Genomic DNA, 27,230 nt, shown 5'->3' on the forward strand with positions numbered 1-27,230 from the left:
GGCACAGAGCTGCAGTTTTAACGATGTTTTAGGACTATGTTACACATAATTAATTACCTTAAAAAAAAAAAAAAAAAGGAAGAAAATCTAGTTTATGGTCCCTACACTATCTGCATATTGAGCAATTCTACACACAGGGCAGTAGCATGAACTGGGATGTTCTGGATGCTTTGCATGCCCTGGGTATTCAGGGTGAAATTCATTTCAGGCCATTCTTCTGATCCTTCTCAGAGCTAGCAATAAAGACTCTTGGATAGTCTTTTATATTGCATTTTTGCACTGCCTGCCCCAACGACAATGGAAAGTGACAGTAAAATGGAAAGGAATTAAAAGGAGTTATCCAAACCATAAAACCTGAGGTGTGATTCTTTATGGAAGAAGCACCATCACTCAGAACTGTAGATCTTACCGCTTGTTGAGCCTTAGTGGGTAGTTGTTAGAAAGCAATTAATAAAAATACATTTCTGTACATAACTGTGCAACACTTACATTGGTTTTCAATTTGTATTTAAAAATACATTTATTCTATGTATTTGAAAATACATTTGACTGGTTTTTGGTGTCATAAATGATATTCTGTGTTTTGTTTTTCTGCAGAGTTGGGAATGATGAGAGCGTAATACACACTTGGAAATTCCTGTCGCAGTCAACAGACTCCTTACATAAAATCAGCCGGGTGAATGAATCCACGGAGTCACTCGTTGATGAAGGTAAGAGATCCCCATGGCATTTATAGCAACGGGATGGTCTCAGTGCTTCTTTCCAGAAACAGAAATTCCATTTTGGCATTTCAGCAAGAATTTCTCATTCCAAGGGACAATTAAGGAGCGTTTACCTTAACCTTAGAATATTAGTATGATAAACTAAAACAAAGGGTGGATGAACTACTTAGGGATATGGTTTAATGGGAGATTAGGGACGGTTGGACTGGATGATCTCTAGGGTCTTTTCCAACCTAGAAAATCTATGAAAGCCCTACATACTGATTTCTTTAGCTTGTTGAATTGCGGGAAAATATTTTAAAAGTTTCAGTTACAGTTGAGTTACGTGGAATTCAGCGCAGGGACAAACATTTCCTCTTTCTGCACCTCTGGCCCACTCATACAGCCGCAGGTTTTGCACCGTGTCACCTTTTTCATGCTGGTGTCTTGCATTTTGTATTTTTTCCAGAGTGGGGAAGGAAGAAACATGCTGGTTAGTTTTGTGAGTTTGAAAGTGAAGTCAGTTAAATTAATTTCTTAAGTTTAAATATTTTTTATATGTGGTGCTTTTTTAGGATATAATCAGTATTTTTACATCTTAGCCTGAAAAGAGCAGAATGGTCTGAATTTATTAAGGACTAAACAAGGGCATGCTCGTGGTGAAAAGAGAAAATTTACCAGTTCCTGCATAAATAAGCAGTCTTTCTTAGAGGTCTGTATGCGTGTATGTCATGTATGTAGTGTTCACTTCTACCCACATCAGTTCTGACTCTCTAAGCTGAAAACAGACTTCACATAGGTCTAAGTTCCCTCGATTGAGTGATGTAAATGAAGGAAGACAAACTGGGTGTTGTGGTTTTTTATTTATCTGTGATGTTGTTGCATTGCAGATAAAGAATCGTTGTCTTTTATCTGAGCTAGAATCTGGTCTGTGTGAAAATCACAAACTAGTTTTGTGCAACCAGCAAATAATCTTTAAAAGTGCTTTTCATAACCTGGTCCTTTTTTTTTCCTGTCAGTAAAGGAGAATGTGTGTGATGTCTGTGGTTTGACAGGCAAAGACTAAACCTAAATGGATAGAGAGGAATCTTGAATGAGACAAGTTACATCCTAATGGCATTTACATTGCTTTGTGAAGGTGCGGACATGAACGAAGGACAGCTGATGGGAGACCTGGAATTAGATTCCAAGCAGCTGGAGGCAGAGTCCTGGAGCCAAGTAGTGGACAGCAAGTTCCTACAGCAGCAAAATAAAGACGTTGTCAAACGGCAAGATGTCATTTATGGTGAGAGATACCTGCATCTTGATTTTTCACTCCTTGTAGATAGCTTCTTGGTATACTCACATGCATGGACTTAGGAAGCTTTAGGTCAATGAATGGGAACGTTGACTTGGTTTCCTCAGAAGCCAAAGTTTCATTCTTGAAGTTCTTAGAAACATCACGTATTCTGTGAAAGCTTTCTTTCTGCCTTTCAGATATCTAGAAACCATCAAAAAACCAGAAATTGCCTCTTCTCATTTGCCTGCTGATGGCATTTAAACTCTGTTACAGCAGAGCAGCTAGCTAGGAGGTCTTCTCCTGCCAGATGCAAGAGCCATCCTGTATGGCAAAAGCACACTGTGCTGAGGCTAGCAGTGAGGTGTTAGGAAGGAGCAGATAACGGTGCCGAAGGTTCAGACCTCAGCAGCAATGTCTAAAGCTCTTCACTGTGGGACTTCTCTGCCCCCCTGTTTCTCCCACGTGTGAAACTATTGATTGATGTTTCAATACCTGACATGAAATTTTCTGAAGCCACTTAGAGAAGCCCAGTTATGGAAGAGGTTTCTAATGGCAGCGTTGCCTTGTACTGTACACCCATGTACTCTACGGTGACCTTGGTTTTGACCTTGTCCTCATCCTATACAGAGCTAATGCAGACAGAAATGCATCATGTCCGCACCCTGAAGATCATGAACGATGTATACAGCACAGGCATGTTAAAGGAACTGCAGTATGATCAACAAGTTGTGGACAAGATCTTTCCCTGCCTGGAAAACTTGCTGCACATCCACAGTCACTTCTTCCAGCGGATTCTGGAAAGGAAGAAGGAGTCGTTGGCAGACAAAAGTGAAAAGAACTTTGTTATCAAGAGGATAGGTGACATCTTGGTGAATCAAGTAAGCTCTGGAAAACGCTTGCACTTCTGAGAGCACAGCTGGAAACCAGGCAGTCTTCCTTCTCTTCTGTTTATGCTTGTTAGATAATCACAGCTGATGGTACCTTTACTCTTCACACAAGTAAAAATCTCCAGTTCTGCTTCTCAAAGCACTTTTAGGTCTTTCAGCAGAAGGTCTAATGATGAAAATTAATTTGGTTTATTCTGTGGGAAAGAGAAGCATTCCCTGACAGGCACAGAACGGTTTGGCCATAATCTGGAGGGTAGGCAGTAGCCCACAGCAAAATATGCCTAATCTGTTTCTTGGCTGAGTTACTGAGCTGCTCTTTAACTTGGGTGGGTCATTTTGCTTTTCTTTACTTGCACTTTCTCCCTTCTTCTTTTTGTCCGTGTTGATTTTTTTGTTGCTGGCTTTTAAGCCCGGTGAGTAGAATCACACTTACTGCAAAATTTGGGAACTCAGTGAAGTCCCAAACTCAGCTCTTTACTTTCTAGAGATCTGCTTGCTTGGTTTAGGATGCTTTGGACTAATTTGGTTTCTTTAGAGTCCTTCAGAGAGACTGGTAGGCCCTGCCGGGATATCACACTGGGAGCTCAGTGCAGATTTGAACTCTGTGTCTCATGTCTTGCAGTTCTCCGGTGAGAGTGCCGAGCGGATGAAGAAAACATATGGCAAATTCTGCGGGCATCACAACGAGGCAGTAAATAACTTCAAAGATCTGTACTCAAAGGACAAGCGGTTTCAGGCGTTTGTCAAGGTAGGGTCTGGTAGAACAGACATAGTCCATGGAAGAAGTTTGTCCTTTCTGCACTCCAGGAAGCATTTTGCTACAGAACTGAAATTTTTATCTTTGTTTCTTAGAAAAAAATGAGCAGCTCTGTAGTGAGGCGTCTTGGGATTTCTGAATGTATCTTGTTGGTAACACAGAGAATCACAAAGTACCCGGTCCTTTTACAAAGGATACTGCAGTACACCAAAGGTAGGGACCAGTTCCTCTATTCTAAGTGTGTATTTGTTCCTCTAGTGTAAACTTCTTGGATCCTTTTCAGCTGATGCAGATTTTCTTAGAATAGACCGGCTGATCCAGTCATTGTTGTCTCACACCGCCGTTAACAAGATAACTCAGTTTCATATCTCCATTTAGGATTAGTTATGCCTTGATTTAGTTGTTATAAGTCTGCCCATAGCTAATTATGGAGCAACATGATAGACTTCAAAGTCTCCCAGCTTTTTTTTTTTTTTTTTGTAATGGCTAAAATTTGTGGTTAATTTGTGCATTTCATATATACTGTCATTTATACAAAGTATATTGGAATAGTCTCCAACATCAACCATCTATGTGAAAGGGTTTGTGTAACTCTCCTTAAGGGGGAAAAATGCAGCCTGTCTCATGAAAGTATAAATAGTTATAATGTGGGTGGAGGAAGAAAAGAAAGGAAGGAAGGAAGGAAGTAAAATCAGGAAGTTAGAGTCCACAAGGATGAAGTGAAATCGAGTTGTTTCTCTTTCTGTTCAAAGAAAATGAAGTGGAACATGAAGACTTGACTCAGTCATTAAACCTCGTTAAAGATGTGATTGCTGCAGTCAATAGCAAAGTCAGCAATTATGAAAAGAAAATGCGTCTCGGTGAGATTTACAACCGGACGGATAGCAAGTCCATCATGAGGATGAAGAGTGGCCAGATGTTTGCAAGAGAGGACTTGAGGCATCGGAAGCTCATCCGAGACGGGCCTGTTTCATTAAAAAATGCAGCTGGCCGTTTAAAAGGTAAGACTATCCTCCCTCTCTGCCTATAGGATTAGTCCTCAGATTGGTGTCTCCAGCCTTTATCTATTCTTCTGCTTTGAGAGATTTTGACAGCAGCTTTCCGCATGCCATACGCTCGCTTCCCATTGCAACATTTCAGATTCCTCATGTCGTTTCTGGGGTGATAGATAGCTGCTTTTCCTCCTGGTGACTGCATGCCTGCTGAAGGCTTGGGTTGCAGTGATGCCTCGGGGCATCAGTCAAGGAGCAGAGTTGCTGGGGGATCCTTTGGGCCAGAAGAACGCGATGGGGCTGCAGTTGCCCAGAGCAGTGAGTCAGATCTCTGTGCCGCGATGCGCATGTGCAGCGTTTCAAGGGAGCGTGGTCGCTGCATCCGAAACCCATCCTCAGCTTCCCGGTGTCTCTGCCCAACAGCAGCACTGCCCTTCCTTTGCTCTAAGGTCTGCAGCAGGACTGCCCAGGCTCAGCGGTACCATCCTGGTTTCAGTGGGACTGCAGAGAGGTGTCCCAGGCATTTGTTGCTTTTGAACCTCTTGAGCTGCTGATGCAAACTGTTCAGGAGAGGCTCTGGTGTCCCTGCAGTTGACTCTTGTTTGGTCAACATTTTCTTGAATTACTTTTTGTTTGTTATCAGGTGGAAATAGTTTTTCTAAGGTGCTGTGCTCTGCTGAGCACTGAGGCCCTCTACTTAATTAAACACCAAATCTCCCAAGGAAGCCTTCAACTGGGACCACAGTAGCAGTAAGAGCAGACAGGACTGTGTCTCAGGCTTGGCAGGACGACTGGGCTTTCCTTCTCTCACTCCAACATCAGCTGATTAAACCACGGTACTTGGGCATGAATGGGGACTGGTAGCCTGGTGCCGTGCTGTGCTGCAGGGAGGCAGTGATAACACGAAATTCCGTATCGGGTATGATTTATTTGGAGGTTTTAGAAACAGGAAGTTTACAGATGGTTTCTGGGCACCCAAGATTACGATTGGCTTTAGATGGTGGATGAAGCAAGTTAGGCTGCTGTTGTGAAATCTTGTGATAAGTACAGGCTGCATTTGCATTTCTAAGTCATAGAAATGCATAAACATACTTGTCTGTAGTACGAGCTCCCAGCGAAAGCAGGTCCTGTAGACAAGCTGCAGAGCCCAGGGAGAGAGCAGCTAGTTCGTACATTCAGGTTATTTTGCAGGATTTGAAAGGGAGCACAGAGCAGTATAGGAAGAATTTTTCTGAGAGTTTTAGCATTTCCCCTCTTGCAAAGTGCACAGACAATAGAGAAGAACAGAGTCAAAATGCCGACTTTTGCAAACCTCCCAGAGCTTTGAGTTCTTTTTGCAGTTTTGATTAAAATTTGGTGGTTCTTTTATCTGGAATGGATTCTGTCTTCCCAAAACAGAATGGAAGGAATTACCCAGGGGATGATTTAACTTTTTGGTTTACTTCCTCTCTGTCACAAGATTTCCCAAGTACATTACACAAAAACTCTTTGTACTGAGGGCTCTGGGTGGGGCATTATGCTCGGTAGTTGCTGTGCAACTTTATGATATGTCATTAGGAGACTTGGAAAGCTGTACGTGTACTTTGGGAAAAGGCTGTATTCTGATTTAAAATCCTCTGTTGGCTTGATGTTGTGCTGCCTTCTCCCGTGAAAGAAAGCCAGATCCTGCATCTCACGCAGGCTCTGTCAGCTCCCCTTGGAGTCAGCAAGAGTTGTCTGTGAGCAGAATTTGTTGTGGCTCCTAAAGTCAGTATTTCCTGGGAAAGAAACTGCAGCTGACAAACGTTGTTATTGCACGATAATTTACACTCCGCAAACCACTCATCAAGGGAACCATAAAACCCAAAACTTCCTGTGCAGATACTGTGCTCGAGGGCTAAAATATTGATTGTTTGGGAGAACGGCGCTTCTGTTCAGTAAGCATCTGGAGCTTTTGCTGTTAGCCCATGTCCTGTTAGAAAGCTTGTGGCTGGAGAGGAGCACCGTGCTCCAACAGATGAGAGAAAATCCTGCAGGTTTCCCAGGTGCTGTTGTGTTCTGCTTCACGCAAAGTCAGTTTAGACATCTCCAGGAGCTGCCTCTGCTCCTCTTAACTGGGAGGTGGACCCTGCCTCCAGAATTTGCAAAAACAGCCCTACCACTCCCTAGCCCTGTTGTTATTAGAAGTCTGTTTTGGGGTAGGTTGCATGGTTATACTGCAGTGGTATGCTTTTTTTTTTGCAGAAGTCCAGGCCGTTCTCCTCTCTGACATGCTTGTATTCCTTCAGGAGAAGGACCAGAAGTATGTCTTTGCCTCACTGGTAAGGCTTCAACCTTTTCTCCTCCTTCCTTTTCCGCGTGAGAGTCGCTTGATGTGTGTTGTGCAGCGAAGCCAGCCGTCGCCTGCTAAACAACTTAATTTTCTCGCTTGTAACGTTTTCATTTGCTGAGAAGACTCCATTCTTTTTGATAGGAAAACATGTCTTCATGCCCCACCTCCCCTTTCAGCAGTGCCTTGGCACAGCTGATAATTGGCCTTGAAAACCTGCCTGTCACTTTCACTTGATACACTTAGTGCTTTTCCAGTTTGTGCAAATTGAAGCAGGGATTGGGGTGGGAAGGGGGCAATGGGATAACGCAACCTTTGTAAAAATCAACCTTAGCAGAAGAAAATGTCCTAATACATTGTGAGCTACTATGGGGGAAAAAAAATTACCACTGCCATAAATTCAACAGAACAGCTTGCACATAAATGTCAGAGGAATGTGTTTGTAATGCACAAGACCAAAAACATGAGCTTTTGCAGGCAGGCCTTCCAAAAGGGCTGGGCACGCTGACCTGCTAAAGAAAACCCAGTGCCTAATTGAGTCTATTGGGGCTGTACCTTGAAGGCATGGTCTAGACTGGCTAAATCTTGTGACCTTTGCACCCTTTGAACATTTTGAAAGCTGCTAATTTGTTACTCCAGTTCCACCAACCATTGCAGAGACTTAGTGCCCTGCACAGGGGGAGCTGATTTGCACACAAGTCCTGCTGGTGAACAGCTACCAAATCACCCCAGTAAAATCCTGTAAAAATCCACCTCATCCTGTAAAGCACACAAAGGGGCAGGCTCATCTGCAGATGACACAACAGCAAAGGGATGATTTAACTGAGCAGGCTGGTTACACAGAGACCGTAGCACACGATGAACGTCATCTTACACTGAAGTCTTCTCCATTGTAGGAGTCAGTTATGAGCTTCTGAGAACAACAGGGGTTTTGTGGAATTTGAAAACAAGATGCTACTCCATCCCAGAGAGAGATTGCAAAGATAATGTGTGTGAAGCTGGCGCTAGCAAGCTGCACTAAGTTGAAGGAGCTATGATATTAATGACAGAGAGAGTGTGGGCAGGAGGAGATGGGCTCAAAGGTCTGCTGGAGTTACAGCAAAATACAGTATTTTGCAGAACAACAAAGTGAATTTTAAATTAATTCTTTGTTGAAATGGAGCAAAGTGAAATTGCTTTTCCTACAGGACTGATGGAGGAAAGCAAGCCCTTCCCTGTTCTTTGACTCTATTAAAATGATGTATTTTTTTGATTAGCCAGTAGGTTCAGAAGATGTTTACAACCCAGGAGAGGAAGCGGTATGGATATTGGGACCTTTTCAATGCTAGTTTGCATCTGGGAACTAGTACTGTTCACCCTCCTCACCTGTTTCTTTCCATCTGAAGGACCAGAAATCCACTGTGATCTCTCTGAAGAAGTTGATCGTACGAGAAGTGGCTCATGAAGAGAAGGGTTTGTTCCTGATCAGTATGGGTGTAAAAGATCCTGAAATGGTGGAAGTCCACGCCAGCTCCAAAGAAGAGCGTAATGGCTGGATACAGATCATTCAAGACACGATTAACACCATGTAAGCTACCAAGCTTGTTCTTACAAGGCAGATGATGCATTTGGTCATGTTCTGGTAGTAACTGAGATGTGTCCGTCATTCAGGGATAAGGATGAAGATGAAGGAGTCCCTTGTGAGTCTGAATTTGAAAAGAAATTGTCGGATGCGAAAGTGAGAGGACTGAAAGGTAAAAACCTGCCAGGGACAGAGCTGGGGAGTGGGTTTTGAAAAATTTACAGGAATTGTTGTGTTGGGTTTTGTGGTTGAACTATGATTTTTTTCAGAAGACTGAGAATCCTGCATCCAGCAAACAAGTGCCGTCCTTGTTTGCACCTCACCTTGCTTGCATTATTTTTTTCTGAGCCTGCTGGATGCTTTTGCTGTGCAGGACTGCACAGGGCACGGTTGTATCATCAGGTTCCACTAGATGGGGCCAATATCTCAGGAATCGCTCAGTTTCCTTGCTGAAGCTTTTATTTCTGTCTTCATCTCTGTTTTCTGTTCACCCCCACAGAACAACTTCAGCAGAAGGATAAGCAGATCCTTCTCTTGCTGGAGGAGAAAGCTAAGATCTTCCAGGACATGGCAGACATCTCTGTGCAAGAGGACATGCCAGGCTCTAGGCTGCTCTTCAGAGCCAACACAGAAGAGGCACCAAAAGGAGAGGCCATTATGAAAACTGCAATAAATGAAGGTGAGCAAGTCAGGGTGACACATTAATTACACTAACCAACGCACCCACCTTCAGTGAAGCCATCAGTTCTCAAGCACCAGTTTTGCAGGGGAAACCTCTTTCTCAGAATAACAGCATAGATAAACAGCTGTTTGTGGTGTTGTCTCCAGGACAGGCTAAGAGGATCAGGAAAGGATGTGGATATGCACTGTTGAAAGAGGGCAGAAAAGAAGTCAGCACAGAAAACAACCCTGCATTGAACGTATGCTGGGGTCAGGGACAGCGCGGGATTTTGTCCTTGGATGAGATTTGGACCATCCAGTCTTTTTCTGTGCTTCAGTCTCAGCAAGGCATTAGAGGGGGGCTCAGGTTCCAGCTGGCATTTGTGGTGCCTGCAGGAGACAAGCAAGTCTGTTGACAAATGCAAGGGTAGAGGGAAACTCAGGCAACTTTCCAATGTGATTTTTGGAGAGGTTAAAAATTATTAAACGCTGTTGTCAGAGCACACCAGGGTTGCCTGGAGAAAGAGAGGGAGGAGTAAGCCTGTGCAGAGCTCCAGGAATTGGAGTTAATGGTCAGACAGGCTGAGTTTTTGCAGGGGGAATGCCTGCTGTTCGCATCATTGTCATAGAAACATGGTTTCTTAGTACAGCAAAGCCTGTGAGTTTCTGACCTGAGCTCAGGCAGGAGTGAAAATAGCTCAGAAGCCTCAAGTGACATTTAACAGAGATATCGTTGCTTTTTATCAGTTGAACTGCTGCAAGACCTGGTGAACAGGAGCCTGGGCACTGCCCTCGGACAGCAAGTCAGCAGCACTGCCATGGAACAAGAGGGAGGAGTTGGCCCCATCTCTCTCCCTAGAAGGGCAGAAACTTTTGGAGGGTTTGACAGTCATCAGATGAACGCCTCCAAGTGTGAGTAGTTACATGTGTGCGCATCAGCATTTGTTAATAATAAGTGTCATCGTGTCCTCTTGCTTCAGAAGGACTCCAGTAGCTGGTGATTTGGGTTTCCCAACTCCTCTCCAATAATAGTTAATAGATTAAATAACAGACTAGGAAAAAAGCCTTTGTACAGGTGGAATGACGGTTCGTTGGGAACCTGTGGCTACGTGAGAATTAAACATCTGAACTCCTCACTCCTCTCTGTCTGTGTCCTCTCTCTAAATCATGCTTACTTCTTTACTTACATGCCTCATGAAAGCATTTAGCTTCTTAATAGATTAGTTTCTTCATATTCTCATCATAATATTAGCAGCTCTGTTCTTCGTTCTTCAGTTGTCTTCCAGCAGGAGCCTGATGCTGTTGCATTTGCGTACGGTTGAGGATATTGCTGCATCCAGCACCTTTGCCCCTGGCTGTGCTCTCTGTGCATTTGCGTTCCACATACAACTGCATGTGTTATTCCTGCAATTAAGTCTCTCCCAAAGAAATGTGTGAATATTTATTTCAGCTGCATAGTTGGCTGCTTCCCAACGCTCTCTCACTTTGCCCTAGTCATCAGAAACTTCTCTGTCCTCAAATTCCTTTCTCTGTTGTCTCACCCGTACTCCCAATACGGCCAGTTTTGCTGCGCTAGTGTCTGTCTCAGCATTGGGATCGTTGGACCTCGTCTGACCTCCTGCATTAAAGGAGCAGTGTTAGCTCCAGACAGTCAGACATGAGAAGTATGTAGAGGTTTTCCCAGCTCTGTCGGAAAACTGCAAAGCCCTCCACAGGCCTTGTCATCATAACGATAAATATATTCACGCTGCAAGGGTTTGTTTAGGGTTATGCCTCTCCATGTTGTGGTGATGAATGGGACAACCTCAGGCTGTTCGTTGCCCAGCTCTAGATTTTCTATAGAAATGCTCTATTTTGAATTAGATTGTAATTCAATAGTTGTAGGCTCTTGGGAGAATTTGGGAAAAGAACGCTGGGCCTGTTTGTTCAGCTGGAGGCCGGGAGGCATGAAACCTGGCTTTCATCTCCAGTTCTTCTGTTCACAACCTGTGCAACCTTGGGCAAGGCTTGTAACCTTCGTTCTCCCCTCCGGCAAAGCAGAAGGGAAGTGTTTCCTCCTGCAGAGAGGTGGAAGGTCCCAGCACGTGGTGCAGGAGAGAGGGTCTGTTAGGAGGACTTGAGGTTCAGCCTTTAATAGCAAAGCCTGCCTTGGGGGGTGGTGGGAGGAGAGAGCCTTTGCACTAGGTACAGTGTCCTTCAGGCTGCTGCAGATAGAGGTGTACGTAAGGTTGTTTATCGTTAGAAGAGTGGCAGTAGGGAAGTTACCAGTGCAGGTGTGGGTTTTCCCCGTGGGCTGCATCTCAGCTGGCAAGGGCGCTGCAAAAGTCTTGGCAAGGGCGCTGCAAAAGTCTTGGCAAGAGCTCGAGGACCAAAGAGCCATGCGACTGCTTCACCTCCCCAAGCAGAAGAAAGTGTTTATGGGTGCAGCAGGTGGAGGGTTGCAGCCCTCTTGGTCCCAAGAAGTCAATTCAGTCCTGCTCGGGAGCTCTGATCGGAGCCATCCAGGGGAAGTTAAAAAGAGAAGTCCAGTGTCTCTTTGGAGATACAGGTTTCTGATAACTACGGCTACGGAGAAATGGTCAGCATCGAATTACACAGGGTATTGCACAGCAGTGTCTGACCAGCTGTAAGCTGCACTTGCACAAGAGAGACATTGAAACTGTGCCTGCAATAACGTGCCCTGATATGATGCTGTTGTTGTTCTCCAGCTGCTCTTACTCTGCCTGATGTCTTCTCAGCTGGTTTTCTTTGGTGGTGGGCAGCAGTGCAGGGGCTAGGCAGGGCACCAGTTAATAGTGGTGTGCTGAATTTATCCACACGTTGCCTGAAACCAAAGTCAATCCTAATTTGAATACACGTCTGCTTTTTCTAGTGGTGCTGACATGTTTTGTGTACGTACGGAGCAAATGCATTTAGTTGAAGTGTCAAGAGCTCTGTGTCTCCTTTTGTGAAACATCTGAGTTTCCTGCACTAAATTTCTCAGACATTAGCAAGTTCATCTGTGGCTTAAAATGCCGAATAACCAATGTCAGTGCTGGCTTCTTCCTTTAGGTGGAGCGAAAGATGAAGGTGACGATGCTCAAGACCTTCGGAGAACAGAGTCAGACAGCATTTTGAAGAAGGTATCGCTTGGTTCATCTGTCTGCTGCCACTGTGTGCAGATTTCATGAGAGTGACAGTTCAAGTCTTGAAAAATGCCCGAATTTCTTGACAATTTGATGTGTCCTAATAAATTAAAAATAAAATTGGAAGTATGCAGCCAAGAACACTTTGCTGTAGCTAAAATCCTGACTTGAAAACCCTTGCAAATCAGTTGTATTCCTTTGTGGCACAAGTTATCTGCCATCTGCTACAGATCAGCTAAAGCATGTATTTAATTATGCATCGTTATTGAAATGATAAGGTCAACTGTAACCTTGCACCTATTCTTGCTGGGGATCAATCCATGATATAACTAAAAAACAAGACCTAATTAACATTTTATTTTGTATGATTTTAACTTGCCTAAAAAACATGCATGAATTCTCCCAGAATGGAAGATGGAGCAAGGGTTTAATGTGTCTGTCATTAGTTCAGCTTCAGAACACATTTGCTGTGATTTCTTATTTGTCCTCATATTAAATCTGTGATCTTTTCATAGGGTGGAAACGCCAATCTGATGTTCATGTTGAAAAGGAATAACGAGGTAAGAATTGATTCTGTTGCTCCGCTCTTTCCTTCATTTAAGCGACAAGTGAATTTGTCTCAATAGGTGATAATGTAGAAGAAAATACGTTTCATTTGCTGAAGCACATGCAGACTTTTAAATACATGAAGCTGAACCCACAGTGTCACTTATTTGTTTAACCTTGGACGTTCAGACAGGGAATTCGCTGATTGTCATCTGCTTGCCAGCAGGATGATATGTGCTGATTATAGGCAGCAAGGGTTAATTACCTCTAGGATGCACAGGGCTGTATTTATTGCGCATCTGCAGGCAGAGGGAGTTTAATTTTATGTTGCAGGTGCAACGAATTGGGGCAATTATTCTCCCTTTGATACATATTCATAACTCCCAATTAGCATTAATGGCAGAATGAGCAGCAGTTCTCTTAATGCTGGCTATCGCACCACTGTTGCAAATACTGCAGTGGCTTTTCTTCTTCTTGAAAGTAATTGTAGGATGTGGGAGATTCAGAGAAATTTTTAGCTAGGCTAAAAATATATTTAGGGGTAGGGCATTGCTCCAGAGTAACTTGCTCTGTATTGATGCACGATGTGTTTGCATTTGCCTGTATTTTCACAGAGCCTCCGTGAACACACCTGCTGTACTTGTGTGCCTGCTGTGTTGCAGATTCTCTGTCTAGTGATAGTGGGACTTGTATGGGTCAGGCAGGGGTGGAAGAGTACAAAGAGTCCACATTCATTTTAAAATTTCTTTTTTTGCGCGTTGAATTTCTTTCCCTGAAATTTTTAAGTGAACTACTAGGTTTTATCTCAGTTACTCTGCTTGTTCTTGAGCAAGCTGATTCTGTGGGAAATGGTTTGCAGAAACAACCCAAGAGTTCCCATGAGGTCTGTGCCATTTGGTGCTTCTGCAGATGTTTCCTTCTCTGCTGCACTGATGGCTGGGAAAGTGAAAAAGATGATGCTAGGCACGTCTGAGAGATGTCCAAGGGATGTATTTGTGTACTCGGTGATGATACAGTCATTGCAAGTGAAGAGTGAGAAAAACGGAAGGTGTAGAGGGATAGCTGTCCAGCTGTCAGATCCACCGATGGGTCACAGTGGAAAAAGAGGATGCTTTACGCATATACTCTGACACCCAGTGAGATCTAACAGCAACGCTTTTGTTTTCTCGCAGCAGGTCCTGCAAACCATTGCCAGTCTCCATAAGCTGCTCAGTGCTTTGCAGGTAGGCTTGGCCGTTCATCCCACTTCTGCATGCTGCTTGCCCGAACTGTGCATCCCACCAGCCAGTAACAGCCACTCGTGCTTTGCCCATCTCCCCTTCCCCTTTGCCTGTCGCATCTCTGCGTGGCTGAAGAGCCTGTGGCCGGCTTGCAGGCAGCGTGCCGGCAGGTCGGAAGAGTGAGCTGCTGCCTAAAGTGAAGTGGTGCTCGCCTGAATTTGGGAAGCTGCTGGGACAGATGCTCTGCCAGCACCCTCCGGTAGCCCAGCTGTAAGGCAGCGGTGCTGAGCTGTGAATTTGCTGGGGGAAGAAGGGGTTCGATACAGCACCCTGAAGTTTTCAGGGATGGAGCCTCTCTCCATGGAGAGGGCGCTGTAGTGATTTGTGCCCCCTCTCTCCTAGGGCGTCGTGCTGCAGCAAGACACCTACATTGAGGACCAGAAGCTTGCTCTGAGTGAGAGGGCTCTAACCCGGAGCTTCTTCCGGCCGACCTCACTGTTGGAGCAGGAGAAGCAACGCAACCTGGAGAAGCAGCGCCAGGAGTTGGCCAACCTGAAGAAGCAGCAGACACAGCACCAAGAGGAGAGACGGAAGAGAGAGAAGGAGTGGGAAGTCCGGGAGAAGGAGCTGCTGGAGCAGGAGGCTCACCTGGCCCAGAGAGAGGAGCAGGTCCAGAGAGGATGGCAGGATCTCGAGCGGGAGCGAGAGGAGCTGCAGGTGAAGAAGGCCTCCTACCAGCTCGACCTGGAGAGGCTTCGCACAGCACAGAAGCAGCTGGAGAGGGAGAAGGTGCAGCTCAAGCAAGACGTGGAGCGATTGGCTCAAATGCGGCAGGAGCCTGAGCACAACCAGGTAAGTGCTGCCGACAGCCAGGCCACTGGGGAAGCCGTGCCCTGCTGGGGAAGCCGTGCCCTGCTGGGAGCTCTGGGGTGGCTCGTGGGCCAGCTGCGTGCAGCAGTGATAGACTGACGCCAGGCCCAGCCCTAGACACACAGGGCCTGATGTTTGAAACTGGCACTTTCTTTGCACATGACGTGCAGGGCTGTGTTTGTTGCACCTCCAGAGCTGCTAGGGCATTGCCAGTGTTGGTGCAACATGGTGTATCCGAGATGCCTGGCAGTCCTGAGCAGTAGGTGGTTGCAAGAGCCTGAGCTCTGCCTGCTTGCTGGCGGACGGCAGAGCGGAGGTAACTGGCTTGTAGAGAGGATGCCCTAGGCAATCCCAGGAGGTCAGCACTGCTTTTGGTGTTAGCCTTCACCCCATGGAGGCTGAGGTCTGGGGAGCAGTCAGGCAGATGAGATGCCCTTCTCAGAAACAACCCGAGCATTACCTGCACCCTCCAGCTGTCACAAAAGCCACTTGTGAGGCTGATGACTGCAGGGGAAGGCTGTTTGTACTCTTATATCTATCTCCGAAAGCTTTCTTAATATGTAGCAAGGAGGTGGGCATTGTCCCTGTCCTAAAGAGACTGGACACCTGCAGTCCAGTCATGGCTCAGTGAGCAGAGGTCCCCGACTGCTGTGAGCAGCTCCTGGTGTCTGGCTGCCCACAACCACAAAGAAAAGCCCACGCACAGATCCTGTGCTCTGTGGGTTTTTCAGCGACCTGGGGTTTGGTTTTTGGTAAGTGTGCAGCAGTCTGGCTGAGGAGAGCAAGCATCACTTGGCAAAACATGGGCTGAATTTGAACCCTAAGCCTGTTGTTGATAGTTCGTTTGTTTGTAACCCACTAATTCTGAATGTAATTTGCTTAGAGCTGTAGCAAAATTAGTTCATAAATGTTGGATTGCGGAATGAAAATGATTTTGAGTGCCTGAATGGACTAATTGCAGAGCTCAGCAGTGAGCTCTGAAAAGCCAATCATCAGAGGAGGGGCTTGCTCCCTCCCAGCCCGGATTCCTGATCAGGCCACAAGTTTTCCAAGCGCACAGCGAAGCTGTTCCAGCATCGAGCACACGCAGACATGTGAGGGGCATGGATGCTGTGGAAGAGGCTGAGAGGTAAAATAGCTCTGAGGCCTGGGGGATGAAGAGAAGGAAGCACTTTTTGAAGCAGGTATCTTACTGACGTTTCAGAGCTATTAATAGAGAGTTCGGTGAGGCTTTGTTGAGCTGTTGTTTTGATCTTCCCTTTGAATGTGCGGGCTCAATTACATCCTGAGACAGCCGTTAGGGAAAAAAAAAAAATCAGGAAAAAAGTTTTTGCTTTCATCTTTTGCTTGGGAAGGCTTCCTTTGACACATGCCGCTCCGGTGCTGTGTGCTGGTGTTTCCCTGCTGGAGAGGCACGCTTCTCCTTGGCCTTTTGCCACCACCTGTGTGCGCGAACGATGCAGGGTGAGTCTTGGTATCGAGATCTTAGAGAATATTTGCCCTTGGCTTGTTGATACATAGCATAGTACATGTACAAGCAAAAGATACTGGAGTGTTACTCTTTATATGCCTCTTTTCTTTATCTTAAATGGAGGGAGCTTTTTCTGTCATCACTTTGGCCGGGTGAGGACTGGGTTTAGCTGGTGAATGGGCTGGATGTTCACAAGAACAACTTCTGTCTCTGTCAGTGGTCTGGGAAACATCTTGCCTATCCAGGTTCTCAGCTAGCCTCTTTCATGCCCCAATGAAACACTTGTCTTTTCCTTTATAGATTTCAAATCTACATGAGAAACTTGCAAGAGTCCCCTCCCAGTCCAGCATCGATGACTCCTCCAAGCAAAAGAGCCCTTCCCTTCCTAAACAGGCGCACTTTGATGCAGAACTGTCTGTCTCCCCAAAAAGGAACAGTCTTTCAAGGACACACAAAGAGAAAAGCACTTTCCATTTGCTTAGCACAACAAACCAGACTAACAAGGCAGCTGAGGAACAGCCCCAGATGCCTACCCGCCTCTTCAGTTTAGCCAAACCAAAGGACAAGAAGGAAAAGAAGAAAAAGAGCAGGGGACATCGCTCCCAACAGTCTGGTGAGTGTCGGGAGAGATCATAGGTGTGTTTTCAGGATTGATGAGCTGGCTTTTCCCTCCAGCCAACAAACTTGTGGAAGCCACAAAATCTAGTCTTGAATGTGTCTGGTAACACTTGAGGGATGAAGATAACTGTGATGAGTGGAGTTCCCAGCTTGAAGTGATCTTCTCAGTGGACTTTTCTGCCTGTTCTGCAGCCCCATGGCTTGTCAGAGGGGCACGCTCTGCTGCCTCTTCCTTCCCTTCCCATCCTGAGCTGCCTCCACAGACTGGATTTTCCCTGTATTTTTCAGCTTGCCCTGCTTTGAGAAAGATGTCCTGCTTCAGTGTATGTGCTTTCAGGAGCTGCTGCTGGGATGCTCGGGGCTGTCGCAGCACCTGCAGCATTGCTGTCTGCTTTGACTGTAGTAGTTTGGAAACGATACCCACAGCCCTTCTGTGGCCTCTCCCTTCCCCTCCAGCGAGTCTATCTTGTCTCCTGATCTGAAAAAAACACACATGCAGTTTTTTTCTCTGGTAGTTTTGCGTCCCCTTAGGACTCGGTTCTGTACCTCAGACCTCTGACCCGCATGAAATTTGATCTCACGCCCTCAGATGACCGGCTTATCCATATTAACTCACTGATTTTTTTCCAACTTGTGCACAGGAAAGCTCAGCGATGACGAGATGTAATTTCATGGTAGCTCATCAGAGAACTGGGCATCTCTTAAAGGTGCCCAGTGGATTTGGCAGACAGAGAGGTTTCCATGCACGTGGAGTCCGGCTCTGCCTGCTTTATTCCTGGATTCCCATAGTGATTCTCACCTGGTTTTTTTTGTGCTGCAGATTCTCACTCATCAGAAGCACCTCCAGAGGGTGAGGAGATCTTCTGCTGAGCACAGACGGTTCCATCGGTCACACTCAGCGTTGGTAGAGTGGACATCTCCCTGCCTGCTCCTGACAAACATCTGGAGGTTTTAAATAAAACATGTTATGAAGTCTGTTAAGCGGTGGGAAAGGGCCTCTCTCCTGTAGTTTTGTGTGAATTCTCACCGTGGAGGCTGACTGCACGGCAAATAGTACCATCTCTCTGTGCAAACCTTGGGTTAAATAGATTGGGATAGATGTTTTCTGTCTCTTCTTACTGCTAAAGGATCAGAGAATATAGCCTTAAGGGGTCTGTGCCTTCAAGTTCCCCTTTTCTGGGGAACGTAACCAAAACCAACCGTTGAGCAAAAGATTGAGACTCTACAAATGGTGCGTACACACTGGCATATATAGATATACTGTATATATACATATATGTATCTATGTATCCACTGGGATATGCTTACAGTCTGTACAGCCAAGCTTAGCTCGGCCCGTGGGGATAGATGATTCCTGATGACTTTCAGGGAGCGTGTAGATATTAAATATCTGGCCCTTACTGCTCCGATTGTAACGCCATTGGCTTGCACGCCCCTTTTGTGCTCATGGTACATGGGCTGGTTGGTTTCAAAAACCTTACAGCCTTACAGCAGGAAGCAGTAACAGCGTTCAAAACAAAAATTAAGAGGAGAAAAAGCAAGATTTAAAGCAATTCCGAAAGATTTCCATGGAGCAGAGGATTTAAATGTCAAACTGTTCCCAGGATCAAGCAGAACATCTTTGGGTGTATTTAAAACGATGCACAAAAGAGAAATTCTGTAGGCTTGTGAGGCAGCCCCAGGGAGCCAGAACAGACAGTGTTCAAGTGGGAACAACTCTAAGCAAGATTTTTTTGCGCAATCTCTTTGAACTCCAGCTCACTCCTTCCCATCCCCTAAGTAAAGATTATTTTTTCTGCCAGAATGTAGTTCTCCTGTTGCGTTTGACATCCCTTCATTACAAGCCTGATGATTTGCTGGAGACGGCTGAAAACGTGCTTTTAGGGACCTTTGTTCTGTTATTTATATTTTTCTTCCCCCACGTTTTGTGTTACTGTTGGGCTTCTGTTTCTCCGGATTTTGTCAGCTTCCCTTGTCGTTCCTAAGGCAGGATGAGACAACAGCAATTTCAGAGCACTTCAGTGAGACGTCGCAGGTCGGGGGCTGCGTGCAGTGAGCAGAGCAAACTCCAAAGAGCTGGCTCCTAGTCCCTGTGCCTACACGATACCGTGCACTTAGTAACCATTTCTGGGGAGAAAATACATTCTCATGGACAAAGCCGCTGTGGGACAGGTCCAAAGGTCCAGCATGGCAGGTCCGTTTCCATCGCCGTGGGCTCTAGGGTGGAAGTGTCCGTGTGTCCCCATGTTGCCGTCGGCAGAAGTGGGGGAAGGTCTGAGGGTGGCTCTCGCTGTGCTGACTGTGAGGTGTTTGTGCAGCTGTGGAATCCAGGGATGTGTTCAGCAGGGAAAAAGAAATGCAGCAAGCCGAACTTTTCCAAAATTATTGTTCTTCCAAACCCTCTCAGGGGAATTGCCTGAGCGGATTTGTAGATGGTTACGAGACGCTATCAGCTTCAGAACAGCTCAGGGGTTTGCTCAGAATTTGAAACTGTCAAGTGCATTTCCTTTCCTGCCAGTTTTTCTTTTTTAAAAAAAAAAATGATTTCTCTTCTTGCACTATTTTTGATTTCAGTTTGCTCTCTGGCATCTCACCAGCCAGGAACCCACAGCAGCTGTCGGAGTTCAGTGCTGATGAGCAGCAGTGGCGGTGAGGTGGATGCTTAGACTGGTCTGGCTGGGTCGGTGCAGGACTCCTAAGCCACCTGCTTGCTTTTGAAGCTCTCCAAAGTGTTAAAACTTGGGAGGGGGGGGAAAAAGGAAGAAAGGAAAAAGGTTTAAGATTTATTTTTATTTTGTTTTTTTAAAAAATATTATTTGGTGCTTGTTCTTAATTGCAAGCAGGGCTTGCAAAAAATATTTATCTTTCTGTTTATTTGAAAGAGTTCTTTTTTAAAAGAAGTTTACTTGGTTTTATTTTTTTATTTCTTTTTATTTTCCTTTTGTTTGAGGGGTGGTTTGTTTGTTTTCCTTTCCTTTTTTTTTTTCTTTTTTTTTTTCTTCTCCTTACCAAGAGATTGGTAACCAAATGTTCTTATCTCCCTGGTTCCTACAAAACCAGGATTTGGGCAGTGCTGCTTAGCAGCCCATGCCATGCCTAGAGTTACACAATTTCAACTGAGAGCTTTCTTGAAGGCAGAGCATTTTTGGGCCAAAAAAAAGTCTGGAAAAAGAAGCAGTGACTTCAGACAACACTCCTCCTATCAGTTAGTTTCCTTGTTTAAATATTTTATTTAGGTTTTCTCATACCTCTTGAAGGCAAAGGAAAAAACAAAACAGGGAGCATCTTGTAGTGATGTGAGAGTCCAGTTGCTTGTCTGGGGAAAGCCAGGCAGCTGTTCAGAAGCAGGAGGAGGCATGTGCTGGTGTTGTGGTGTTACATTTTTTCGTAAGAAAAACACCGATTTCACAAAGTAACTTCTGCCTTGCTATTTATACATCTGCAAAAATGAACGTGTCAAGCTGAAATTTTTGGAAACCAAAGCAGTGCACGGCTCATTTACTGTTGTGTAAACAGAGATCAGTTCCCCAGTATTTCTGGAAGTTCTCCTTGGTCTGTAATAGCCTTTGCCAGTAGGAGCTTTTTTTTTTTATCTCTTTGTCTTTTTCCCAGTCCCAGCACATCTTGAATTCACAACACGGGAATGTCCCATGGCTCTGAGAAGGGCATCAAAAGGGAGACGTTTGACCCAGGGCAGCAGGGCTGAGTCTCTGCCAGGCTTGACCATCTCTTCTGACCTGTGCAAATCACAAAGAGCGTTCAGAGCCCTAAGTGAAAACAGTATTTGCTACGTCATCTCCTAAGGGCCCCGTGGTTCCTTGTCAGAGAAACCGCAGGCGTGAATCAGAAATACACTGACCAGAAATACTCCATATCAAAGCTGTTTGTCTTAAATTCTGGTGGACAGACCTTTGTCCCTGGAGGATGTATGTTACTGTATGATTCACTTTTTTGGAATGAAGCCTTTACTCCCACGCTGCTTCCTCCTTCCTTCACCTTTAGGAAGGCGAGAGCTTGTTTTTATCTCTTTAGCCTTTTATTTCTCCCTCTCAGGTTTTCTTTGGAAAGGCTCAGCATAGGTTCCCAGAGTTGGATTCCCACTCTGATCCCTGCAGGTTGCCTAGGGTTGTCTGCTAGAGTATGGTCCCAGCTTTACAGCACCAAAGTCTTTCCTCTTCCTGGCCTTAAAATTGCATTTGTTCCAGTTCGACACCTGGCATCCATCCTGCAGTTGTTGAAAGCGTGTTATTTCTTCAGCTCAACCTTGATGCTGTCTCTGGTTCTCAGAGCCAGTCCCTTGATCCAGTTTGGAGCACCCAAACCACTCTGTTTTGCACTGGATTCCTGGGACAGAGAGCAGGTTCAAAAATATCTGTGCAAAGCCCGTATTGTTGGAGGGGGGAAGAGGGCCCAGCAAGGGCTTGTGGAGGGGTTTTTTTGCTACTCTTTCCTGGAGGGGAAAAAAATCAGACTTTCTTTTCTTGGGCTTTTCTTTGCCTGGTCTTTATCACTGCCCAACAGAAGGGGTTTCAACAACCAGGGAACTGGAAGCGTGGGCTCAGATGAGGTACAAAAGTGGTCAGTGTTAGCTGAGGGTGTCAGAATGCCCCAGCAGTAGTGAGTAGCTGTAGCGAATGGTGTGGGACTCAGTGGAGCTGTGTGGGCTTGGCCTTAGCTTCTTTTAAATGAAGTGATCATCTCAGCATGTAACTTGATGTCCGTTTGATGCCATAAAGCACTTTAAATGGAACTGGTCTTATCCCTTTTCATTTTGGTTATGTGGAGACAATCAGCTTTGCCATTGCTCCCCCCTCTGCATCCCCAGCAAAATCCGAGCTGTAAGTAGGCATATTCCTGGTTTGGTTTGGCTTTACCCCAGAAGGGGAGGAAGAGCCAAGCTTTTTTGTATTATTTTTAGACCAAAGTGGGTGTGAATCTGACTACAGCCCCACTGCAGACAGGTGAGTGGCAGGACCAGAGAGCTGACTTCTGATGGCTCAGTTATATCCCATGGGAGAGCCCATGCTGGTGTCACCATCACCTTCCTCACAGCGGGTACTGCTGCAGGTAGGGAAGGAGTCCCACCAGTGGTTTGCCCTCCATCTCCTTTTCTTTGGAGAAACTCTGAGCAAAGGAGACGGGGAGAATGCAACCAAATAAGTGAAGTGAGGCACTTTCCATGCACTAAGTTATTTGCTGTCCAGGCTGTTGGGAGACCTCCCAGGTCCACCACCACTGAGGGTGGACTCTTCACTCTCGAAGCTTGACCACTGCTGAGAAGCACAGTAATGCCGTTAGCTTGTGCAGATTTGTACTGCCTTTCGAAGGCAAGAGCATCCATAGAGTCTGAACATCTTTGCACCTTCCTTGAGGCACTAGGATATCTCAAAGCTATTGCTGAAACACCCAAATCCAGTCCTTCCAAATGCCACCGAGTCAGAAGAGGTTCATCAGGTGCCAAATCCTAAGGAAGCTGTCTAGAATATCTGTGGCACAGGGCAAGAGAGGACTGGGCAGGGGCACAGGAGAGTACCTGCTAAAATCCCACAAAACATTCCTTGTTAACCAGAACTCTGGAAATTATTCTGCCTGCTGGCCAGGTTTGGGAATTTACCATAATTTAAGACACTCTTTTAAATAAAAAGCCCTCCCCTACTGCTCATAACTCTTGCTTCGTTTGTCAGAAGGGGCAGCAACCAATTGTTCTTGATCCAGTGATGCAGCTGAGTTTTAAAGATAGGCGAGCTGAACTGGCTTAATCTCGTACACCTCGTGCTCTGGAGTGATGGGAAGGGTCGCGCCGGCTCCCTTCCCACCTGCGTTCTCAGGGCTCCGTGCCCTTCCTTCCCACACGCCTTTCACTGACACTGATGCTTTGCCCAGATATATTCCGCTTCCGTTGCTTGGGGGGAGGGGGAAGAGGATAACAGTCCCTGCTTTGCATACAGCTATAAGCTTCGTATGTATTTAAGCTGTCTATAGGTATCCATCCTTTCCATGCTGTAAAGTATTTTACTATTTTCTTTATTGATATTAAACACTGACTCAAAAAATAAAAAGTAAAAACCTTACGTCCAGTTCAGCTCGCCTATGGTTAAAGCTTAGCCTCGTGTTTGTTTTGTACTAATACGGAATGCACTTGAGTAATTCCCAGAGCGTTGAGGAGGTGTATTGTAATAACCTGATATACCTCTGCTTTTGGTTTGTTTCTTAAAAAATAAAAATGAAAAATGCTTTGCGTTTTCATGTTGAAACCATTTAAAAAAAAAAGAAAAGTTAAAAAAAAAAAGTTGAAAAAAGAATTTTTAAAAAAGAGGGTAAAACCTAATTGCTGTATGTTAATTTGTAATTATGTAAAAAGTGAGCAGGTTATTGACTGTAAAATTCTTCAGTTTTTCTGTGACTTGCCAGAAACCATTAGGTTTTGTAACAGGCTTTTATTTATCTTCCTTTTTAGTTATCAGCATCAACCTCTTGTAAAGTTTTTTTTCCTCTAAATAAATTTGATTTTAAGTCTTCTGTTTTCTGCCCGATTTATTTCCACACCGTTGGTGTTTCTGCTGTTGACTTTGTTGCACTGAGACGGAGCGAATAGAAGGTAACTCCAGCCTGTAACCAGATGTTTGCCTTGCTTTTGTCATCGGAGTTCCAGCCTGCTCCTGTTGGACTCTCTGCCTTATTTTCCTGCTCTGAGAAGATTTGAATTCAGCCAGAGGGCGGGCGTGTGGCCATGATGATGCTCAGCCCCTCGGGTTGCTTTGCTTTCCCCCCATACACAAGGCTTTTCCCCCTTTGGAAGAAGAGGCAGTGCCACAGCCGTTTCCCAGCCACCGCAGCTCCCTGAGCTGACATCAGTGGCAGTCTGGTGGTGGCTGCGTGTGCTGTCTTACGGCAGAGCTTCCGTATCCCACTAAAATCCTGGACACGGGGATTTCATCTCGTTTGGCTGAGAGGACTGGAGATGCTACGTCTCCTCACAGGGATGGGGAGAGAAGGAGGGATGTTTCCCCCCGGTGTTGCGCTGTGCTTTCCCTACTTCCACGTCCCCTGCAAGAGGAGGCCCAGCGGAAGAGCCGTAGCGGCGTGTGTCGTCCCTCTGGCGCAGGGAGGTGACGGTAGGTACGTGGTGTTCCCAGTGCCTGCAGGCGGCCGTCCAGGCAGAAGAGGGTGCCAAAAGTACGGAGCCGAAGCAGAGCTTGCTCGCAGTACGGTGAGGAGCTGGCACAGAGGACCACGATGGTTGGAGTTTCTCCACCGTCATTTTCTTCTACCTGTAAAAGCTGTAGGATCACGGCTACCCCTGTACCGCTGGTGCTGCACAGGACCTGAGCACCCTCCCCCAGGCGGAAGGAGCAGGGAGACCCGCACCCGTCATTCTCTGCGTTGGGATTCCCTTCGTTTCCATCTGTTATTTCACTTGTCTTCAGGGATGTGAGAGGGAAGGAGAGGGAATGCTTGAGGAGAACCAGATGTGTTGATCAAAGCCTTCAGGTCATCGATGTGAGCACTGCTTGGTGGCGTTGGGCTGTTTCTTACAGGGGTTGGGAAATGCCAACCGCCCTCCTGTGCCCCGTTACCAGCCGTGCACGGCGTGTATTTCCCTGCCATGTCTGTGTTGCTTGTGCTGTTCTAAAAACCTGGATCATGCCAATGAACCCAGACCTACGCCCTGGCACGCAGCACTTGCTCCGAGATGGGCAGTTCCCTGGGTGTGAGACAGGAGGTGAAAGAGCTCGTTTATCTCCACAGCTGCTCAGTAGTCCCCATTTTATTTGCATTCCCGTTTGTCCCAGCTCACCTATTTACCGAAGTGAATAAAAGCTTTTGCCAAACTGTCGGCCCCTCTGTGCGGCGTTTAAAGAGCCGTTTTCCTGTGGCCCCTCTCGGCTTTGCAACCTGGAAGCCCGACAAAAGCACCGCTTGGGTTCTCCCAAGCCCTTGTGTTCCCAGGTAAAACAATGGCTGCTTCTGCTGCTGGAAGCACGAGGGCTGCTGCTGGCAGGGCTGGTGTACCAGGGTGCTGAGACACAAGGGCACTGGTCATGGGAAGCGGAGGAGCATATTTACTGATAACAAATAATGTGCAGAAAAACCAAATTCTTGCTGGGAAAAGGCCGGGGTGCCGAGCAAACCAGGCAGCATGAGCTGCTCTGGTCCTGCACAACGGAAACCAAACCACCTCTGTTTCCGTAGGCTAGAGGAGTGTGGGTGATGCAGTGCAAATTGCCTTTGGCAGAGGAGGAACTGAAGGACCCCACCTCTCCTGGCCATCTCCACGTGGCAATTTGAATATCCAAAACCAGCTTTCTGCAATTGCATCTGCAGTCCATGCTCTGAGATGTTACAGCATGGCTAAGACGATGAAATGGATGTTCTCCCCAGACTACATGGATCAAATATTTCAGATGGTCCCCCAGCAGTAGTGATGTGTTTCTGAACATCCCGGGTTTCTTGCCCAGCCCTGGCTTCTCCTTAGGAGTCAAGGTTAGAGCAGAAGATCCGTGCGGGGCCATGTGGGTCAGCTGGGTCCAGCTGGATTTTCACTTCACCTAAAAGGGGTCATGAAGGATCCTGACACTTGGAGGGGACTCTAAAAGCTGCCCTGACAGGTGCAGGAGAAGCTCTTTGCAAAGGCAGTTTAGTGACACATTTAACATTTGCGTTATCTGTGTTTCCCCTTTCCTGCCCTTGCTGGGTTCAGTCCTGGAGCTGGAAGATCTGGGAGGACACAGGTGAGCTGGGCTGGGGTTGCAGACAGGCTGCTCATTCATGGAGGTTTTATTAAGAGAAAGAAAGGCAAAACCCTAATTAGTTCAGCGAGTGAGTGAGATGCCTTGTGATCGGATGCAAGGTGAACGGTAAAGGAATGACTTCCTTTTGCCATAGAAGGTCGCTGGGTTTTGTTAATTGGTTTGAGGGATGTTAAACACTGCAAACTGTTGATTTGTTTGGGGTTGGAACATGTTTGAATTAAGGGGAAGAGAATATTTGACACTAGCAACTGATACTAGAACCTATAGAAATGAGCACCCCAGCCCTTGCAGGGATGGGCAGACTCAATGGGTGTCCCTCATCCCTGCAAAAAAGCTACTTTCACACCTTTTTTGAACTACCCCCCCGAACAAGGCTTTGCTCCGGAGCCTGCTCTCCTGCCCGTGGTTCCGAGGTTGCTCAGGGAAGGATGCTGTGGGTTCAGGACCGGCTCCCCCCTCCCCGCTGCCTGCACAGCCTTGTCCCACTCTCCTGAGTCCTGGGGCTCCTTTTGCACATCGATAACTTGTTCAACAAGGCTACAAATAGCAACCTTGGCTCTCGACTGGAGGGCATCCCAGCACCTCAGCCAGGTGTCCTCAAGTGGGATGGACCCAACCTTTGTTTCCTGCTCCTCAATGGAGCAGAGCTGAGCCCTGGGAGAGGACTTGTTGAAATCCCTTTGCTCTCTCGTTTTATGCTCCATCCCTCGCACAGCTGTAGTTCAGCTGGCAATTCCCAGTACCCCCTGACCTCTCGCCGCAGCCTGGCGTCTCGCCCTCCGGCGCTCGGCGTCTCCAGACGCTCTTTCTTTCCCCTTTCCTTTCACCAAAGAGCTGCTTCTCACCGCCTGCATCTTTCCAGTGAGCCTAATTAGACAGGAGACTAATTAGAGCTGAGCAGGAGCGGTGAGTCATTAGCAGATCCCTGCGGGAAGCCCCAGAGCAGCCGTAAGCCCAGCGGGGCAGCAGCGTGGGTTGGGGTCGGCGGGCGCTGGGCTGGGTGCAGAGCAGCAGCCGTTGGAGGGAAGCAGCTCCTGTTTGTGTGTGCGTGTGTAATTCCTCCAGACAGTGAGCCAGAAATGGAGTAACAACAGGTGTGTGTGTCCATCCTACCCTGCCAGGGAGGTCAGAAACCAAAAGGGCTTTTCCTGGTGGCCCTTAAGTATTTTTACTCCTTGTTTTGTTTCTACTCATCCCTTTTAATACAACAGCTATCCCCCACGATGGAGTGGAGCCAGTGTCCCGGGGCCTGGCTGCCTACTGGTGGCTGCGGGGAGAAGGAAGGGTCCCTGCTGGGGTGGAAAAAGAGAGTGAAGGGAGTGGAAAAGGGCAGAATTGCAATGTTTTCTCTGGACGGAGCTGCAGGACTGGGGTTAGGTGTGATGCCAGGACTGAGAGATGGGACTTTCTATCAGTGATTAAATCACGTCCTTGCTGAGGTGCCAGCAGCTTTGTGACAAGCTTTGTGCCATCCTGGCACAG

At 46.5% G+C, this 27,230-nt stretch overlaps 1 protein-coding gene across 1 annotated transcript in view; it reads left to right on the forward strand.

Annotated features, from left to right (window-relative positions):
- AKAP13 (A-kinase anchoring protein 13) overlaps positions 1-18,247 on the forward strand; it is a 144,668-nt gene extending 126,421 nt beyond the window's left edge. Inside the window, exons 21-37 of the mRNA XM_086620560.1 lie at positions 598-710; positions 1,840-1,986; positions 2,608-2,858; positions 3,490-3,615; positions 3,720-3,837; positions 4,377-4,625; positions 6,840-6,916; positions 8,310-8,491; positions 8,575-8,657; positions 8,985-9,164; positions 9,893-10,057; positions 12,197-12,267; positions 12,786-12,830; positions 13,989-14,039; positions 14,439-14,888; positions 16,678-16,990; positions 17,816-18,247. Of these exons, the coding sequence (XP_086476686.1) occupies positions 598-710; positions 1,840-1,986; positions 2,608-2,858; positions 3,490-3,615; positions 3,720-3,837; positions 4,377-4,625; positions 6,840-6,916; positions 8,310-8,491; positions 8,575-8,657; positions 8,985-9,164; positions 9,893-10,057; positions 12,197-12,267; positions 12,786-12,830; positions 13,989-14,039; positions 14,439-14,888; positions 16,678-16,990; positions 17,816-17,865 (2,671 nt within the window). The 3' untranslated portion in view covers positions 17,866-18,247. The remainder of the gene's footprint in view (positions 1-597; positions 711-1,839; positions 1,987-2,607; positions 2,859-3,489; positions 3,616-3,719; positions 3,838-4,376; positions 4,626-6,839; positions 6,917-8,309; positions 8,492-8,574; positions 8,658-8,984; positions 9,165-9,892; positions 10,058-12,196; positions 12,268-12,785; positions 12,831-13,988; positions 14,040-14,438; positions 14,889-16,677; positions 16,991-17,815) is intronic.
- Positions 18,248-27,230: the final 8,983 nt, after the last annotated feature.

This window comes from Tauraco erythrolophus, chromosome 14 (genome assembly GCF_009769465.1).
Source record: "Tauraco erythrolophus isolate bTauEry1 chromosome 14, bTauEry1.pri, whole genome shotgun sequence".
NCBI lineage: Eukaryota > Metazoa > Chordata > Aves > Musophagiformes > Musophagidae > Tauraco > Tauraco erythrolophus.